The 19,929-nt window shown below is 42.9% G+C and overlaps 2 protein-coding genes across 2 annotated transcripts in view; one reads left to right on the top strand and one right to left on the bottom strand.

Annotated features, from left to right (window-relative positions):
* The window catches only part of ptpn2b (protein tyrosine phosphatase non-receptor type 2b), an 11,186-nt gene extending 10,123 nt beyond the window's left edge, over positions 1-1,063 (bottom strand). Inside the window, exons 1-3 of the mRNA XM_031866501.1 lie at positions 832-1,063; positions 279-369; positions 43-143 (exon numbers count right to left, since the gene is read on the bottom strand). Of these exons, the coding sequence (XP_031722361.1) occupies positions 43-143; positions 279-369; positions 832-879 (240 nt within the window). The 5' untranslated portion in view covers positions 880-1,063. The remainder of the gene's footprint in view (positions 1-42; positions 144-278; positions 370-831) is intronic.
* Positions 1,064-3,229: 2,166 nt separating this feature from the next.
* rnf19a (ring finger protein 19A, RBR E3 ubiquitin protein ligase) lies at positions 3,230-19,917 on the top strand. The gene is made up of 10 exons (XM_031866483.1): positions 3,230-3,371; positions 10,449-11,284; positions 13,687-13,895; positions 14,055-14,199; positions 14,307-14,469; positions 14,588-14,702; positions 14,938-15,096; positions 16,148-16,361; positions 16,521-16,664; positions 16,934-19,917. Exons 2-10 carry the CDS (start codon positions 10,668-10,670, stop codon positions 17,736-17,738), a joined length of 2,571 nt encoding a protein of 856 aa, XP_031722343.1. The 5' UTR covers positions 3,230-3,371; positions 10,449-10,667; the 3' UTR covers positions 17,739-19,917.
* Positions 19,918-19,929: the final 12 nt, after the last annotated feature.

The following is a 19,929-nucleotide window of genomic DNA, read 5'->3' on the forward strand; positions in this document are numbered from 1 at the left end:
TATATTTTTTTTTTTTATTTATTATAAAAGCCTGGGACTTACCTGAGTCAATATGTAACTTCTCTGGGCTTCCTCCATGACCACCAGACTTGCATTGATGTAGTCGTTGTCCGTGCCCTCCAGCTTCACCCGGCTGTGATCGACTGCAGGCAGCAATGAGAGGAAAATGATGCATTCATTATTATAAGATTGGCTGTAAATTGACCAAACACTGTCAAAAGGAGGTTTAGCAGAAAAACATCACACTGTGAACAAGTTTCCATAAAAAGTGTACCTACATGGACTGACATCTCTGTATCTGTTTCGGTTGCGATTCTCTGGACACTTTGCCACTTTGTAGGAGCACTCGTGGGACTGATTCCTTATTTCCTGGAGACAACAGTGAGATTGTTTATAGGCAAGAATAGCATTAAACTAGCGTTAGATATGAGCAAGCAGGAACCCAGTAACAACCTAGCTGATGTCAAATAATCACAGACAAACGATACATAAGTTACTTTCAGCACTGACCCAATACGATTCTACTAATAAGAGTGGAGTATAAAGTCTCTATATTATGTAGATGTTAGCTGATCATAGTGAGCAACAACCACATGCACCATAACACCGACTAAACTAACGGTAACATTCACGTTACCGTATTTAATTAGTTGTTGCAGACACGCTGAAAATAAATAGAACCGGCAGAAAACTAAGAGATGAAGGAAACTGTCGATACATGACAGGTTAGATATCGGATAGTTGATGAGCTAGCCTGTTAGCTTGCTAGATTAATGCGCGCTTGAGGTACTATCTGTGTTAGCTTCGTGCTAGCTATGCTAACAGACTTACTAGGTAGAGTTTTTGAAACCGGCCCTCTGAATCTATGTCCTGGTCCATTTTCACCGTGGTAGTGCCAGTCTGTTGTAATCAAGGTACGTATACTTAGCTGTCCGACTATCTACCTCATTACTTTGTACAGGCTGGAGGAGCTTTTTTTGTCGAAAGGACTAATAACTTCCCTAAGCTAACGAGCTCTCGCTAGTGTTTGTCTAAACGCTGTGGTGTTTGTCCGTTATCTCGCTGGTGCAGTTGACATCTGAATGAGCGACGTGTGCGCATGCGCCACAAAGAGGTCCTCCGGTGGCTGTCAAAAACAAACACAGCAAAGATATTCACTGAGCACGAGATGTCCAACAACCATCACCAACTGTCTAAAGCACCTCTGTGAGGAATACAAAATATTATAATTTCGCCACATAAATCTGTAGATTATTTTTGTTATATTACAAAAATACGTGTTTATAAACGTATTTTTTTGCGAGAAAGTTATTGTGTATTAATACATTTGATAGCTATGTTGTGTAACTGTTAGAGCTATAGTTGTTCAATTTAATGATAAGTGATCAAAAAAAATCCATTAAGAATGTAATTATTCTTATTTTTGTTAATTAATTCATCATTTGGCCCATAAATATCTGAAAATAACTGATTGGATGGTGAACATGTTTGAACATGTCTGAAACATAAAGACACCTACAGTGATGTGATGATCCCCATGAGACTGGTGATCAGCATGCAACAACCTTGTACGGACCAGCATTGTTGAAAACCCTTACATTAGATTCAAGAAATGTGACATACATTATGTTGAATTACATGGAAGTGATTCAGAAGCCATCTAGATTATTACATTTCATAATCATGTGGCCATAAAAATGCAATTCATGGCAAATGTGACACAAGATACATTACGTGTGATATAGCTACAGTGATGAATACTGCTTACATACATGTAACATGTCAAAGTCTCTGAGGGGGGGAATTGAGAACCTTATGGCCGGCTTTATCAGAGTTTACAGTGAGAACAAATTACACAAGATAGAAAAAGTTGAACACAATGTTCTCTTTCAAACTACTGACAAATATTAGGAAGCCCTGAGGAAATGTGACAAACATTTAAAAACACACAAGTATCTGCAGGCGAGCAATGTGACATTACAAAAAGCAGAAAACAGTTTGTGACTGTATGTGTTTTGGGTCCTTGTTGGGAACATGCTTCCATTTGGGGGCAAAAAAGCTGTTCCCCATCAGTTAAACAATTATATATTATGGTTAAGAAGTGGTTATTGGTATACAGGAATACCTAAGTGACAAAAGCATGTAGAGAGTGTATGTGTGTGTGTGTGTGTGTGTGTGTGTGTGTGTGTGTGTGTTTGTGTGTGTGTGTGTGTGTGTTTGTGTGCGTGCACATGTAGTATAATGTCTCTACGAGATGGCAGGATCATAATTCATGATGGAAGTACAATAAAACTACTCTTGAGTGGCCACAGGATAGCAGTATTTCCACTGCTAGATAAACAAGGGCTGGAACTGGTATATGTAACTAATATCACGAAAAAATAATTTAGATAACAGAAAATGAAGCGCAGTCATATTAAGATTATTTTCTTTTGACATGTCAGCAGAAAGCAGACTGTGAGACAACAGTGGGGGGAAAAATATATATATATTTTGACTTCAACAAACAGCTTAACAGCAAGTTCAAATGGGCCAAGAATTAAATTCCGATGATACAATTCATGAACTGATTTCAACCTCTTCTGGTTTCTTTGTTTACTGCTGGAGGGCAACTAGAATCCTTGCTGCTGTCACCTATTGGTCTGGTATGTACAAAATGCTGTTAAACATCTGTCTGAGCTTCTCTGGCAAAGTGTCAAGTCAACAGCTGCTATCAGGAAAAGTTGTTCGGATTGAACAATGTGGTTCACCAATTAGAGCACAAACATATCATCTTGGGGAAAATGTATGTTATTTTATACTGATAATCCACCACGTTTCAGTTAGCATTAATAAAGCAGCCAGCAAACAACTATGTGCCATGTAAATGTAGAGGAGTAATGGCTACCTGAGCAGAGAATGAAGGCGCAGCACAAGACATTCGAAATAATGGGTTTCAGAGCACAAAGTGTTGTGGCTTTCTTTCTGAAAGGGCCTTTAAATGCTGACCCCCGGCTCCATGTTGAGAGCTGTGTGGAGGCAATGTATATTGGATTCAGTATGCAGCAACTTTAAGAACACTTTCAAATTACTTCTACTAGTAATGGAGTATTTTTTTGTGTTTTAGTAAAGAATGTGAGTACTTCTTCCGCTGTTGGCAATCTATCTGTTGGAAACGGATGGATTCATTTTATTGTGAAAGGTGGACACCTCTGACCGGAAGTACCGATGTTGTCTGTAGCCCACTGGCTTGACAACCATACCATTTGGGGAATGTATCTAGGCTGTCCGGCGAAGTTTTCTGCAACAAATGTGCGGCTTTACTGGGAGATGGAGACACCAGTGTTCACGTCTGTTGTGAATTAAAAAGGAGATCCGGTGTAAACTGAACGGTAAGTGTGTGTGGGAATAGTCTTTATAATGTGGTAAATATTACACAGATCACAACTTCCTCCTCTGCGAGGCTCACGAGCAGCTAACCGTTAGCAGTTATTAGCTCTGTTAGCTTGTGTATATACTCCTCGTTATACACTCTAGGGGGGCACAAAGCCTTCAGCTGGCACCAGATTAAGTTGTGTGGTCGTTCAGCTTGCTTCCTTATATAAACCATGTGGTCAGCTGTCCGTTGAGTTAGCAAACATCACAGCTCAGCTTTAGTCATAAACTCTCTGGGCAGATTAAAGTTAGACAGTATCTTTCCTACTAGACGTCGTTAGCTAGCATGCTAACGTTAGCCTGGTGGAAAGTGTAAACAGAATGAGGTCCTTCCTGTGCCGAGCTTCAGATGACTGATATCTGGACTTTTTTCGTTTCTTGTGGGTTATTTTATCGTTTCCACTATTGTTTTTGTCAAACAGAGCATTCCTAGTAAATGTACTTGGGTTTTTTAATGCAAAATTACATTATCCTGTATTTATTTGTAGAGTCAGCTGACTGTGGTATCGACATGCTTCATAATATCAGATTTAGGGTTTTTAACAAATGGTTTTATATGTTTTAAGCTCCTATAATCGACTCAATTGTAGTGTATCATTTGATGCCCTATTTTGCTAATTTCATTATTTTTGTTCCACATTTCTACAGCATTTGGTCTTCTTGTAAAGTAATTTAGTGTGATTTGTCCCATCTAGGCGCCCTTCAGTGAATGGAAATAATATCCTTCAATGTTTTTCTGTCATCGACCCGTTATAGCACAGTCAACAGTGTTTTGCGGAACAGATGCATTTTAAATTACTGGGCACAGTCCTTTATTTATTGTGTTACTTTTATAGCACGCCTGCTAAATTAATTCAGGTCGTCCTCACTGGAAGGTTTCGATCAGTGAGTCATAGTGCTTTGCTTTCTCCTAATGGCTCGTTACTTTTAACTTATGAATGTAAACTGAATGAGATGATTTGTGCGTCTGAGTTTTGGTAACATGTTGGGACGCTCGTGTATGTTGAAGTTGCATTACCTCAAACTCATCTCATGCCATGATTCAGTTACATCTCACCACAAGTGATTTTAAATTTTAATGACAGACAGTACATTATCAAACTAACACTGTTTTGTTCCCAGCTTTATACACAAATATTGAAATTGTATGGCCATTTTTAAGCAAATTCAAACATCTTCTATATCCTAAAGCTTATATTTTTTATTTTACATAACACAACGGAGTAAACTTGTGCTGAAGGAAGCTACTCTTGTGTTTTTTGTCACTTCTTGACACGAGGGCGTGCACCATCACCCCTAAATTATTATAATAATAATAATAATAATAATAATCGGGGCAAGAATTCTCCAGTCTGAACTAGTTTTAGGTTACCGTACCTAAATGTCAGTTTTGCAGTGGACAACATTATGATCATACTCAAATATTTGTTAAATATTGTTGAATATTTGTCCTGTTTATTATTTTCAGAACAAAAAATAGTATTTAAATGTGAGAAATGTTTGTTTTTAAGCATGTTCCTTAGAAAGACCCCCTGTCTGATACTGCTGGTAGATATGCTGTTTGATATTCCTTTTTAATTTCATTATATATAGCCAATCAAAAACATTTAATTTTAAGATTAAGTTGTATAATCAAGCGATCATACCCCTTCAATCATTGGGGTGAGCGCTACACTGACAGAGAGACAGCAACCTGTGACACATGATCCATCACCAATGGGCTGTGAATCGAAAGAAAACGTTTTGCTTTTTCTGCAATAGTACGTTCTGCAAACATTGACTCTTGTCTTGACTTTTCCTTCTGGCTCGATGAACGAGCGAGCAAACATTCGTGCACCAGGGACGGAAGCGAACGCGTTGACATCATTTTAGACTGCGTGCGATGGCTGTTCTGGTTTCCTTTTTGGCCTTTTGTGTGTTCTGTAGCTTGGGACCAACACAAAGAAGTGTTATCACCGTCTGTGGTTATCTTGGTATTCCTGTTAATCTCGGAGTAATTGCAAAGAATGTACGACCATCTGGATGCAGATAAAACAAAGTCTCCCAGTGGAGATTGTAATCAAAGTGTCAAGAGTATGTCTATAGATAATAAATGTCTGAAAACATTTAGTTTGTTAGACCCTGTTTTAGTCCTCTGCTTATTCCAGGATGTTCGTCGGTTAGATATGCAATGTAACAATAACTGTAATTTGTTTTATTTTTTTATCAGAAAATAGAGCAGTATTTGATAATATAATGATATATTTATTGACACACACTAATGTTTGTACATTACTGATTGCTACTGCGGTAAAAGTTGTCATTGAAATGAATGTGCAGCAAAGTTTAGACTCCTAGAATACATCCGTGATGTGACTCTCCTCCTTTATCCTCCTCGTCAGAACCCCACTGGGCTGCATAGATGTCTCTCTATTCAGCAGACAAATGGTAGCCCCCCCTTCTGTAGCTGGGCCAAACACAAGCCAGCTTCATTTGTCTCCATGGTGCTGAATGGAGAAATGGCAAAATAAATAAACAATTTTTTTGTACTGTTGAGGATTTTGCCTCCTAATCATTGCATCTTCAGCTGCGTCTTTAGATTCACGGGCTCCTCACAGTGAACCAGATGCAGTGGAAAAGTACTTTACCCTGTTGGCTAAATCACACTGTTTTGTAAATAGTGCTGGAAGTAGCCTCGGAGGCGCTCACTCTCTGTTGAACGTCATACGTTATACTTTGGTATACAGATAATAGGCTAAATAGAGGTTCATTAAGCTATACTGGGTTATTCCGAAAGTTGACCCACAGCGGATTAATGCTTTGCAGTCTAACAATAACTTTTCCCAGTATTAATTTGCTTCAGACGGATGGCTGGTGCGGTAGACAACTGTTTAAAAAAAAAAAAAAAAAGCTGAAATATTCCCTCTGTAAACAAATACAAAAAGAGTAGCTTTCACTGAGTTTGTCACCCAGTCTCTGGGCTGTTACTTTGTCCCAAGCCGCAATAACTGAATGCATTGTCACGATCAGGAAGTCTGTCCTCCAGCTGGAATGTCACCGGAAATTAGCGTACATGACGAACACTTTGCAGAGGAACACTTTGAGCCTCTCGTTTCCAGCGATGGAAGCTGATCGTTGTACGTGGGACGTTTGTGAAGGCGGGCACTGGCCGCCGAACCCACAAAATCCCAGGAAGTTGACATCATCTATCCCCAGATTTGGATTGCAGCATTGAGAAACACTGCAGGGATTCCTTCTAAATACACTCCATTTGACCTAAAACCAAACGATGTGCACCTCCGGAAATTGCGGCATCGTCAGCAATGTGATAAACTGGAGGTGGCTCAACTACAGCTTTGTCAAAAATAGGAGACGTGGATTTGTAAAGACACAAAATCAAATTCAATGCTCAGGAAATATCAGAGCGGGGTGACGGTTGTGTCTGTTTGAACTACAGGACTCTGCTGACGTTTGTCTGCATTCCAGGGCAATTTTATTTTGATGCATGTTCATTATAAAGGGTGTTGTAAGCTGAGAGTTCAAACTAGCCCACTGACAAATATAGTTTGTGTGTTATATGTTAATGTAAAATACTTCACTTTGGCTTATATGTCGTTATACTGTCGTACTGTATCTGTATGACTGTAATCCTTAATGGTTCGAGGATGCATTTTCTCTCCAGCACTGGGCTACGTGTTTGGTATTGAATAGTTCCAGAATGGCATCTGTAGTTGGGACTTTGCTGTTGCTTCGTTTTCTTATCGCTCTCGTGTTTACTTTGGAAGTAGAAGACGTGCTGTGGAACATTGTTGATGTTAATAATACTCTTTGTGACAGAGTCGTATTCTGTCTGTAGCATAAATAATGGTGTTCAAAAATACAAGACAGTGAGCGATACAGACCTGTATAATAAAACATTGCAGGCTGCTTGTGTACCTAATTGTCTCTGTAAAATTACAGCCGATGGAAACCTGGATTGATTTTGTTTACTGCGACGCAAGAGCCAACGTTATTGCTTCGTGGTCTACCACTGCGGGCCCCAAATGACACATTTTGAAACAAAATATATTGTGATTCAGTAACCTTACAATGACCCATCTATCCAGGAGGAAACTGCAAATGTAGATCATACTACAGTGGTTGTTACGCTGTAGCATCAGCTGATGCAAACTCAGTGAAGGTGGAAACCGTTGGTTCTGCCGCAGCAGGCTTCTCCCCCCCCTGGGGTTCTCTCAGGAACTGGGACACCATCCCTGTGTGTGTGTGTGTGTGTGTGTGTGTGTGAGTGTGAGTGTGAGTGTGAGTGAGAGCCGCGGTAGCATGTGATATGTGATTGGCCTTGAGCCACAGGACTTGAACACATGCATGTGCACGAACACAAATGCACGACCGCAGTCGCACGGAAAGTCCCACTCACTCTGTGTACAGTGCAGCGGCAGGCTTTTCCAGTTTAATTACGCCTTGGGAGCGTAATTTCACATTGAGTTGCGGGTTGGCTTGAAATTGCTTCTCTGTCTCGTTAAAGTTTTCCTCTTGCTCACATGACTTGGCTAGTTGATCATCGGGCTTTGTTATGATGTGGAATTATTGTGTCAGGACTTAGGTTAAGATATCTGGTCGCTAACATAATCATTAGAAAAGCTAAAAGTTATTGATCCAAGACAAAGTTCACAAAAGTGTTTTAGAGGCTACACTAGTGTGCCATGTCTCCAAATTCAGTTGTATGTCTTTGGAGTGGGTGGCATCATTTTGTGCCCTTATTTTTTCGAGGGATATCCATTTCGTGACACGCCTCAAGGAAGTTGCACCGACAAACTGTCTGATGTGTCGTCTCACGTCACCTCATGTCGCTTTACCCACTGGTGTTTCGTGTAGCTTGAATTACAGATGTCATACGCAGGCTTTGGGTTTTGATTGTGACTCTTAAATGATCAGATCAAGCAATTAAAACACTTTATTCTTTACAGCATGGCTGCCGTGTTAATGGCTTAATGACTCACAGTTAAATATTTGGTAACTATGCTTTGAAGTTACTTCTACGTTGTTATCAGATAAACGTGGCTGCTTAGTAAATTCTAGTCGTCTGGTGAGCTGGTCCCACCTGATATTCAAACTACAGTTTTTGTTTTTCTGAATCAAGATCATCTCTACTACTTGAAGTGTTGTTTCCAGGTCCTAACAGCTCTTATATCTCTTTCATATCACAGTGTTGATACTCTGAATGTGACCCTCTAGCGAGCTAAAAGGACTTGATGTTTACACTGCCCATATTTTATAGCTCTTTTATGATTGTGTTATGATCAAGGTGTGTGTGGATTAGACTGAATGTAAACACTAAGGGGAAAGAACTTGGTGGTTCATTGATTGCCGGTTTGGCATCGGTCAGTTATGATAAAGTCGTCACAATTGTCAATTAAATATGAATTTTCAAAGTAAGATGAGACGATGAACTGCACCAAAAGGGCCAAATCCTTTGTGTTCGTTTGTGTAATGCATGTCAGTACTGGTTGTTGATGCAGAATTATCTCAACTTATAATATTTGGTTGATGTGGAGGACGAATCGTCGCGAGGGGAGATAAACCGCAGCCAGTCAGAAGAAGGTTTCTGGGTTATGAGAGTCTGTGCTCTGCAGGATTTCTGTCTCAATCGAGACTTGCGGCCGGCTTGTTAATTAGTCACCTCTTGGCTCCCTCTGGAATTTTCCTGAAATTAGTCTCTAATGACAAACACACACTCAAACACAAGTTTAGAGCATTCAGAAGAGGATGGAAATCATTCTGTTCCTTCACTTTGGTCCATTTGGTGTTCTGCTTGGAAGCAAAGTCTCGCAGTGGATTGAATATTGTATTCATCTCATATTTGTAGGTTTGTCAAGTGCCGACTCTGAGTTGTCACCAAAAAATCCTGTGAAAGTCCTAGTTTAAAGTCCTGTGACTTAAACCTAGTGAGAAGTTAAAATGAAGATCGAACCGATGTCTAAACCAACATATTAAATTGTGTCTCTTGTGGTAAAACTACAAACACTTGGGAGATGAGAGTATTATTTTAATAACATCTCTAGCCCTCAGCTGCAGCACCTCTTGCTGATGTCGGTCGTTTTTTCTGCAGCGCTCTGTTTTGTTGTTTTTCCAAATGGGACGTGAGACACGAATACCAAAAAATCTGTTTCTTCACTTAAGCTGATTTTAAAGTGGATTTCGGACTGAAAAATCTAAGCATTCAAATCTATTATTTCCCTACTGGCCACTTATTGATCCAGATGTTTTTATTACCACTGGGTGTTCGTGTTGATAAAAGGTGCAGCACAGAAATGCAAATAGTGAAAAATTAGCTTCCTCCATTACTTGGTCCCTTTAGGAACGAGTCCAAGGCAGAGATGTTTATCCAAAACATGTAAATTCATCAGCTGGATCTGTCAACTCTATGGAGGGTTACATAGCACCACACCCACACAAACTGTGTTGGTGTATTTCAGAATGAAATGTGCTTCTCATTACTTGAAAGTCACTACTACTTTAACTACTTACACTTGTTTGGTTTCTGTGTGGCGTCGCCTTCAAACAGCGATCCTTCACGTCCTCTATAAACTACTTGCTCTCCAAGATGGTGAGTTATGCTTTTAGTTGTTCATATTGTGTAAAAACAAGAGCATGTGGAAGCACTTGAGACAAGGTGTGGCTGCTCTAGGCACACTGACACAGCTGTGGCCACATCCGAGATGCATGATGGGGGAAAGAAAACGCAGGTTTTTGTCTTGTTTCGCCTACATATGACTAACATGCGCTCTCCAGGGAAAGCCTGCAGATGTTTTATGTAAGCAATCGCGCAAACACAGAAGATGCGCCTAAAAAGATGCCTGAAGCCGGCCAGAAAACTCTTCGATGAGAGCTGTCGTTTCTTACATTTTGTCAGATTGTTGTTGTTTTTTATGCCGTTTTGTATTTCCACTTCTTGTTATGCATCCTAAATCATCCAAATGCAGCAGAACATTAAAAGTTAAAGCAGTCAGCTTTGGCTCTGTACCTGATTTTCCATTTCTTTCTGTCTCCGTCAGGTTGGTGTATCGTCACTGTGAGTTAAACCATGGACTGACCACTACAGACCTCCAGACCAGCTTCCAGCCACTATGTCCTAGCTAACAGCAGCACAGCCCCCTCCCCCGACCATCCTGTCATTTAAAACCCCAAGTCCCTCTCTACATTCCCTCCCTCTCCCAGTCCCTCACACCCCTTTCTGATGTGGTGATATCTGGTCGTACCACCCTTCTGGCGTGATGGGCAGCCTGCCCCAGCAGCATCATGGCAGCACAGGCTCCGAGCGAGACCTCCACTCCGCCGCCTCCTCCATCAGCATCCCGTCGGTTAGAAAGACCCCCAAAAAGCGCCGACTGTCCCTCCACTCACTCTTCAGCCGCCGGCGTCGGCCCGACCGCGACCCCAAGCACAAGTCCAGGCCTCTGCAGGCCGGAGTCGCCGTGGACGGCGTTGTCGGCGCCGAAAGCGTCCAGTCGGAGGCGGTCCACGATAAAACCTCTGCCCCCTGCGCTCCGGCCGTCGCATCGACTTCGTCGGTGTCGGTGCCGGGTTCTTCTTCGTCGGAGCTGCTGGAGTGCCCGCTGTGCCTCCTGCGCCATGCGCGCGAGCTCTTCCCGGACATCATGACCTGTCACCACCGCTCCTGCGCCGACTGCCTGCGACAGTACCTGCGCATCGAGATCTCCGAGTCGCGCATCAACATCTGCTGCCCTGAGTGCTCGGAGCGCTTCAACCCCCACGACATCCAGATGATCCTGGGCGACCGAGCCGTCATGGAGAAGTACGAGGAGTTCATGCTGAGGAGGTGGCTGGTTGGCGAACCCGACTGCCGCTGGTGCCCGGCCCCCGACTGTGGGTAAGAAGGAGAGCGTGAGAGATTATATAGGCTACTGACAGAAGAACGCATGAGGACAACCCGCTCTTTACATTAAATATGACTCACCAGCCGAACGAGGGGAGAGCGATTAAGTGATGTCCACCAAACATTAATGGCAACACAGCCAGTTACCCTTAAAACATCAAGCATGTCAGATTATTTCCACACAAGCTACAATTTATGCAAAATTTCTATTTTGGTTACCTGAAGTGCGCTTGATGTTTTCCTTCTTTTGAAATACACAAGTCCCGAAATAACATAGCAAGCAGCTGCATTCAAAAACCTCCAATGCTGTAAACTGGCCTTTTGAAGTTCACCCAGCTTCTGCATTGATGCTACAAGCTATAAATAACTCGTAGCAGTAATAGACCCGTTTGTTCTGTCAGCCTCATGAGTCAGCCAAAGAAACCCAGACGTGAGCAGCAGCAAGTGATGATGATGATGATGATGATGATGATGATGCCGATGCCTATTGTTGTCAGAGCGTACCTGGCATTTCTTCTCACCACATAATGAATAAAGCTGGGAGTGATTGGCCTGTTGGTAAAAATGATAATCATTGCCGCTCCTTCATATTTTGTTGACTGTAAAGCACTCTCTAAAAAGTAACAAAGGGCTTTACATCAATACACAAATCTATTGATACTCTGAGGAGGAGATCATAGTTCTGGTTTCCGTCTTTCACGAGGAGGCGCTGGTGACGTTGAGGGTCGGGTCGGGGTCTCGTATGTTTGCTCTCAGGGGCCCGAACTGAAGCTAACGTCGTTATGCTCGGTGTGCTCACTAGGTCACCGTGTTTTAGCTGCCGTGTTTTTCACCTGCCGGCCATGACAACCTCCATGTATGCAGCAGAATCTCTACTGTTCATCTGCATTTAATGGCTTTACTCGTCTCTCTCTCTCTCTCTCTCTCTCTCTCTCTCTCTCTCTCTCTCTCTTTGTTGCACATCAACACTGCTGACCCCGTCTGTAAGAATAATGGCTCTTTCATGAGCTCGTTTCAGCTCTTCTTGCTCTCGTCATCTCTTGTCATCAGTTTAGCTCCGGCTCAGCTGTCACACTCTCCGCCTGTAAATGCTGTCGCTCCTAATTGTTGTATAATTACTGGTGCAAGATATTGGGTCAGATGTAAGTAATCCTCTGAAGGAGTATTTGACGTAAAGAGAGAGTCTTGACTCCACAGTGCACACACCAAAAGGTCCATTTGGGAGTTCTGCCGTCCACTTTACGACTTCTGCACCATTTGCCGTTGTTTTTGCCTCACCAGGGTGTTAGTAGAGACTGTCTAGACAGAATGGTCTGCAGGTATATGACGCCTCAAACAAAGACCCCGTGAGGGTGAAAGTGTTCGAGGTTTTAACAATAATCACTCAGAGAAAGACTTTTGATGAACCTCGTCTCCGTGCTCTACCGTCAACTAGATTGGATCTCTGCATGGGAAACAGATTAAGACCTTTTTGTCAAGTCCTCTGTCAAGTAGGACTACAACTAATGATTATTATTCATTGTCAATTAATATCCCAAATATTTTCCTTATTAATCATTTGGTCTATATAACATAAAGAACTCAAAGTAAGTAAGTAAACAGCTGTGTACATCAGCCTACAGTCATGGTGTGTATGTTGTATCAGCTCATGCTCCAATAATTCTTTCTGAGCTTTAATGGCTTTTAAGAAATCTGTGCCGAACTGGAGACGCAGCTCTGTCTCGCTGGAGGCTTTGCGCTACATAATTACATTTATAAATAAAGATGTCAGGCTGTAAGTGATTAACCTCAGAGTAAAGCCGAGTTACTCATGCATATACTTTCAGGTGCTGTGTGTACTCCTCTCCCGCTGTATCTAAGGTGTTCCTTTCAACAACATGGTTATTAATGTCTCATTGTATCCACATCAGAGGAACACAAGTAGGTGTGTGAGTCAGAAAAGCAAGGGGAGACGACTGCTACAATTCATTTTATTATTTCCATTTATTGATGGAATGATATTCAGTAATGGTGTTGGGATGTAAATGTCTGCTGCAACAGTTTGTATGGTGTCCCCTTGCATTAGATTTGCATGTTTATAACAAAACGGTTTGCAGACTTTGCCTCGATTGTGCCGTTTGCTTTTCAGTTGCTCTCGAATAGACCACTGTTATGATTGATGAGTGTTACTGTGGAGACACGCAGTCATGCAGAACTGATTGTGCCAGTACATATATACACTATAAATTGCTCCTTAGTTTTACCCGCTCTACTTTTATACTCCTGCACTAGTAATGTCATCCCTGCTGACCCCTAGTGTTGTGCTAAACTACTACATCCATGCTCTTCTATCAGCAAATACTAACCACCATTTTGGTTGATTTTTCTTTCTTCTTCTTCTTCTCTCTCTCTCTCAGTTACGCAGTCATTGCGTTTGGCTGTGCCAGCTGCCCAAAGATCACCTGCGGGCGTGAGGGCTGTGGGACCGAGTTCTGCTACCACTGCAAACAGCTGTGGCATCCCAACCAGACGTGTGACACCGCGCGGCAACAAAGGGCCCAATCCCTCCGGCTGAGGACTTTCCGGTCCTCCTCCCTCAGCTACAGCCAAGAGAGTGGAGCCGCAGGTAAACGCACAACAAACAAAAAAACAACAACACACACACCCAGCGCTCGAACTCTCGCACTCATCTGTACCTTCACCACACCCGTCGTCACCTTTTCCAGCCACAATGTGCGCTAAAAATATCCCCCTGCTTTCTCCTCAACCTTCAACACCCCACTAGGTGACGACATCAAGCCGTGCCCTCGCTGTGCCGCCTACATCATCAAGATGAATGACGGAAGCTGTAATCACATGACCTGTGCTGTCTGCGGCTGCGAGTTCTGCTGGCTGTGTATGAAGGAGATCTCCGACCTGCACTATTTAAGGTGAGACGAGTGTACGGTAGAAAGAACTGCTCATCTCTCACTCTCTCCGTTTGCCCTGACAACCCTTTTCCTCTCTCTCTCTCTCTCTCTCCCTCCAATACTCTCAGTCCATCAGGCTGCACATTCTGGGGGAAGAAGCCCTGGAGCAGAAAGAAGAAGATCCTCTGGCAGCTCGGCACGTTGGTGGGTGCACCCGTGGGCATCGCCCTCATAGCCGGCATCGCCATCCCTGCAATGATCATTGGCATCCCGGTCTACGTGGGCAGGAAGGTGAGCGCTAATGGCAGACTGCCGAGGAGTGACGTGGAACAGTTGTGGTCAAAAGCAACGTTTTCATCGATCTACCATGTGAGATACGTGTGTGTAAATCAATGATTTTCCTCCTCAGATCCATAATCGCTACGAGGGCAAGGACATCTCTAAACACAAGAGGAACTTGGTAATAGCAGGTGGTGTGACGCTGTCTGTGATCGTGTCGCCTGTGGTAGCAGCAGTCACCGTTGGTAAGAAAGAAGGTTTTTCCCTCATGACTTTCTCTATTTTACCATCTGTTTCTCGACAATATTTAGATTATTTAAAAGGATTGTTTTCGTGGGTTGCTAGTATAAATCCGTAAAAAAAGCATCATCTGGTTTGGAAATCGTCCTAAAACATTTGTCCCATGCTGTTCTTGTATCTCTGCTTTGAACTGTCTAAGACTTTGTCTGTTTAAGTGTGCGTTTACGTTGTGTTGTTCAGGTATCGGTGTTCCCATAATGCTGGCGTACGTCTACGGAGTTGTCCCAATCTCACTGTGCCGGAGCGGCGGCTGTGGAGTGTCCGCTGGCAATGGCAAAGGGGTGCGAATAGAGTTTGACGACGAAAATGACAACATAGGCAGCGGGGCAGCGGCCACAGGTGAGCATCTCAATAACAAAAACAAAAAAAGCAAGGCCACTGATTTCCTACGTGTTCCCAGGAGGACTCAGAATGAATAGTAAGAGCCAGGAGTACACTTAAACTTAATGAAGTCTATCGCCCCCAAATGGAAACTTGTCTTTCAGTCAGTTAAAACAGCGAACACTGACTTAACAATAGAATACACACAATAAAAATATGTAAAACAATTAGCACACATTAAACAATGTACATCAGACGACGGCAAAACATTTGACTCTGAGACCGTTTTTAATGTTCAACAGACCATAAAACATTTCAGATTGAAAGACTGAATTGAATATCAATAAACTTCTTATTAGATTCTTCTTTTGTCAATGACAATCAAATGTTTTTGTTAACCTTTATTACTTCATTCCATGATAATTAAAATGTGCTTATATATTATAAACACTTTCTCTCCTGTCATACAGTCACTGTAGAGTGAATTAGGAGTCGTTATTATTGCCACAATCATCTTGATTTATGTCTAGCTCCTTTTTATATTTGGAAAATACCAGCAGCTTTTTAGCAACCACAACAGAAAGAGTTATAGTAGCTGTGTGTGCCGTGTGGGGTGGAGCTTCTCTTGCTTTCCCGGGAGGTGTTTAGGGCGAGGGATTGTGTTTCTCACAGCTTCAGTCAACACTGTGAATGATAATAATGAATCCAAATGACAGCAGGGACTGTCACCTTTTGCTGCAACGTAAGGTGTGAGACATGATGACATTTATTCACACCTGAGAATTCATCAATCTGTTGTTCCTGGCTGAATTTAAAAGGGATAAAAGTCAGTAAAGTCATAGATGTCACTTCAGAAGAATGAACTTTGGCCTCTGACCTCAACATCACTTTTGTTTGCTGTTGTTATCTGGAGTCGATTGATGACTCAATCTGTACTCCCCTCCTCCTCCTTTTTACCAGTGACTTTCTTCTTCCGGTTTCTTCGCTGCACAGTATGACTCTTATTTGTCAGTTAAAAGCTTCTCTACATTAACAAAACCTCCCCCACCCCCCCCACCTTTCTCCTCAGACACGACCTCCGTGGCAGAGACTCGGCTCAACAATCCCAGCCTCGGAGATGGAGCGAGCGTCGGTGGCCTGACGGGCCTGAGTGTCAGTGGGAGCCACATGGAGCGCTGCGGCATGAGCTCCACTCAGCGGGACAACATGAGCGACAACGCCAGCACCACGGCCCTCGCCGGGACCAGCATCACCGGCAGCCTCTCTGGCAGCTGCTACAACAGGTAACAGACCTGGAGAAACGTCTTCGTACATGTTTATTTTGAGATAATAATATTCTCATGGTATCTACCTTTGTGTTCTCCCATACTGGATGAAGCAAACATGCAGCGAATCGTTGCGATGTGATCGATTTTATATTTAGTTTCAATTGTTATTTCCAGGATGGAAGTGCAGGCTGATGTCCAGAAGGAGCGCTGCAGTCTGAGCGGGGAGTCGGCCACCGTCAGTCTCGGGACAATCAGTGACAACGCGAGCACAAAAGCCATGGCAGGATCCATCCTCAATGCCTATATGCCTCTGGAAAGGTGAGGAGTCAGAGCGTACTCGTCCTACTTGTTGCATCAGCACATTTCTGACCTATTTTATGAAAGGATATCTGTCCTAGTTTTTGTAATACCTTACGCCAGAAGCCTTGTCGTAGAAGGAAAGTCAGTATGCGTTTTTAACAGTATTTACTGTATGCTTTCTGCTTTTGTCGAAGATGATGCTCGAAGCACATAAAAACAGCTAATTCTCCATAAATGTGCATATGTGCCAAAGATAGTTGTTGTAAAAGAGTGACCTTGTTTTGCAGAGACAATAGTCTGGATGTTCAGACAGACGTGGAGTCCAAACAGGAGAAGGTGAGGCACTGCAGCGTCAGCAGCAGCCTGGATGAGGCCAGCTGTAGCAGCAGCGCTGCCGGCCTTAAAGGTGCAAGCGGCGGCACGTGCTCATGCCCTTCAACCTGCTGCTGTGCGCAGCTCGACAACCACTGCTGCCCCTCGTCCCCCTGGTCAAGGGAACCCCCCATTTCAGGAAGCAAGAAGAGGAGTGGAAAGCTTTGGAAAAGAGCCAGCAGCAGCAGCAAAGGAGACGCAAAGATGAGCGAGACACGAGGCGATGTGGACGCTCAGCTTCTGGAGCAGCGCAGCACCAACTCCTCCGAGTTCGATTCGCCGTCTCTGAGCGGCAGCCTGCCCTCAGTGGCCGACTCGCACTGTAGCCACTTCTCCTCGGAGCTCAGCTGCTCGGAGCCTGAAACCTCGAGACCGGCGCATCCGTCATGCTCCTTCCCAACGGAACCCCACCTCCATCATCCCGCCGCCGCCTTCAATGACATCGCCATCTCGCCCATGCCCGAGGTGGAGAACGACCGCCTGGAGCATTATCCACCTCAGAGTAGCCACGCAGCCTTCACCCACCGCGTGCTGTCCTCATCTCCGCCCGCGTCACCGAAAGAGGAGAATAGCGGGACGTTGCTACACATCAGCGAGGAGAGTGGAGGCGCCATCGCAGACGCGGAGCCAGAGAAGGACAAGAGAATAAAAGAGACCAAACACTCTGCCGCGCAGCCTGTAAGCCCAACAAGAACCCGCTGTATACAAACTGATATCTGAAGAAGCTCTCCTGTTCTTTGGGCGTGGGCGTCAGTTAGCCTTATCACATAATTTCACTATTCAGTGCAGCTTGGGAGGCTGGTGGTCGAGTTTGAAGCTATACGTTTAAATCTAGTCATATTGTTACCTGCTGTGGGTGCAGGCGGGAATATTGTGTGAATGTCAGTCCATACAGTTACAGAGAGGGAGAGAGAGATTTGTGAATATAGCAAACGGGAGCACAGTAAAGTCGAAAGCAGATCAGTAGGTTTTGTTCTTTAGTGACAGAACAAGCAATGTGTGAAGCAGAAGTTTCAGCCTGCTGTTGAAACGTCGACTGGAGCAACAAGGCCTTTAGCAGGTGGATTTGAATGTATGTGGACAGGTTGTAAAGTAGGTTATCGGGCTGACCTGCATAGTCTGACCCCTGAATGGTGTTCTGAATACAAGCTTGAGGCAGATTTTGTTAGAAAGTGACGAAGCGGAATAGGAGCAAGTAAAACATGGGAAACTCTTTTCAATACTAAGTTGAGCTGCTATTATAAAGCCTGAACCTATCCTCCCTCGGGACATCTGCAGAAATCCGGTTTGCATGAATCGGGGATGGATACATCCTCACTGTGGTCCACCGCTGTGCCACCATCGTTCTGTGACTTCTTAAAACGGCATGAATAACAACACGGCTAAAGGGTTGTTGAGCCTGAGAGAGGGACCAGTCCGTGCAGTAGCAAATTATATTTTTCCATAATCATCTATAAGAAAAGAAAATAGTATTTTTGCTTGTGTTTTAAAATGTGACTCACGATTCTTCGTGCTTTCGTCTTTGCCCATTTTTATTTTCCATTTTGGGAAAGTTGATTTTAATGTTGAAGCCCTGTGTTGGGTCCAAACTGTTTTTAGTATGATCGGGGGGGGGAGTTGTGTTGACAACGGTTTAAAATGTAGCCCTCTTTAATAAATAAAGTGGATTTAAGACAGTTGCCATCTTCACAAGCCTCTGTCTGCACTGGTAAAATAATACTTTTTGGTTTTGGTTGCACCTGTGTAAATGTAACCATCACTGCAGTGTTTAGTACATTGTGGAGTTTTTAGAAGGTATATTCAAGAAAGGGAATTTTAAGTTATTCTTTGTTAATGGAACTAAGAAAAAGCCCAATCTTTAAATTTGAAACTGTAGCATTTCTTACATTTTTATTGGGCTTGTTTTAGTAATCATTCACTAAAACTGGAAAGTCAAACAAACGACGCATTTGCAATAAGAAAAATAAGCTTTTAAATAACTATTCACAAGAGAAGTCCAGTCAAGGGCACACATCAACTTACTAACTATAGCAAAAACAAACTCTCTCACAGATAAAGGTGCACATACATCATCCATCAGTGATTTAATATTCAGTAGTGAATGTATGATGATAACAGGGTTACATTTTTGATTCTCCCTCAGTAATATCCAAATCAAAATATAATTTTTGATTCAGAGCTTTGTGTGTATTTAACTACAATGTGTTTTAAGGTGTTTTAATCCTCGCAAATGATTAATGCAACAATTTTTATTATTTTTTTGGACCCACAGTGCCTTTTTGGGGAAAAATCATTTGCATCGTGTTTTTATTTCCTCATTCTGTATGTCTTCAAATAATAATATTAAAAAGTCATGAGAATGGATTTTATTAGCTGTCACACTAGCTTGACTGCTCTCAGGCCACGACATTAAACCTGATTCTGGGGCAGTACTATAAATCTCAATACCAAAACATTTGTTGGGGTTATTTATTAGGAATAATATTTAGAAAATATTTCCCTCAATTAGCCAAAGTCAGTCCACCTGTGTTGTCAGTCGGCTCCTGTTGGCAATAAACCCCAGTTTATCAGAAGCAATCTGCATTTCGAGTATCAGACGTTCGGTTCAGCAGCTGTTGTGAATTTCCAGCCTGACCAGATTACTTTGCTGGGATGTCAACCAGCTGAGCTCAGCAGGAGCCTGAAAGAGTTGCGGTGCACCTCACATGCTGCAGGATATTCCCTTCTGTTAAATATGCCTGTATGATACCTGTGAGTTTTATATTATTATTTGAAGACTAGTGACAGGTCTATTTTCTAACTTGGTCAAAAGAAGCTATTTGAAAAATGATATTCCCAAATGATTTGCTTTATGTGCATGTAAATGCATATCCTTAAACAATAAAAAAAACACAATCACGCTTGTTGTCTA

This window comes from Anarrhichthys ocellatus, unplaced genomic scaffold (genome assembly GCF_004355925.1).
Source record: "Anarrhichthys ocellatus isolate YVR2014 unplaced genomic scaffold, GSC_Weel_1.0 scaffold35, whole genome shotgun sequence".
Lineage (NCBI taxonomy): Eukaryota > Metazoa > Chordata > Actinopteri > Perciformes > Anarhichadidae > Anarrhichthys > Anarrhichthys ocellatus.

Bases quoted from the DNA above. Each gene is read 5' to 3' on its own strand.
- rnf19a (XM_031866483.1), top strand. From the start codon at position 10,668: ATGGGCAGCCTGCCCCAGCAGCATCATGGCAGCACAGGCTCCGAGCGA. The intron at 14,470-14,587 runs GTGAGCGCTAAT...TTTCCTCCTCAG, and splicing joins CGGTCTACGTGGGCAGGAAG to ATCCATAATCGCTACGAGGG. The intron at 15,097-16,147 runs GTGAGCATCTCA...CTTTCTCCTCAG, and splicing joins CAGCGGGGCAGCGGCCACAG to ACACGACCTCCGTGGCAGAG.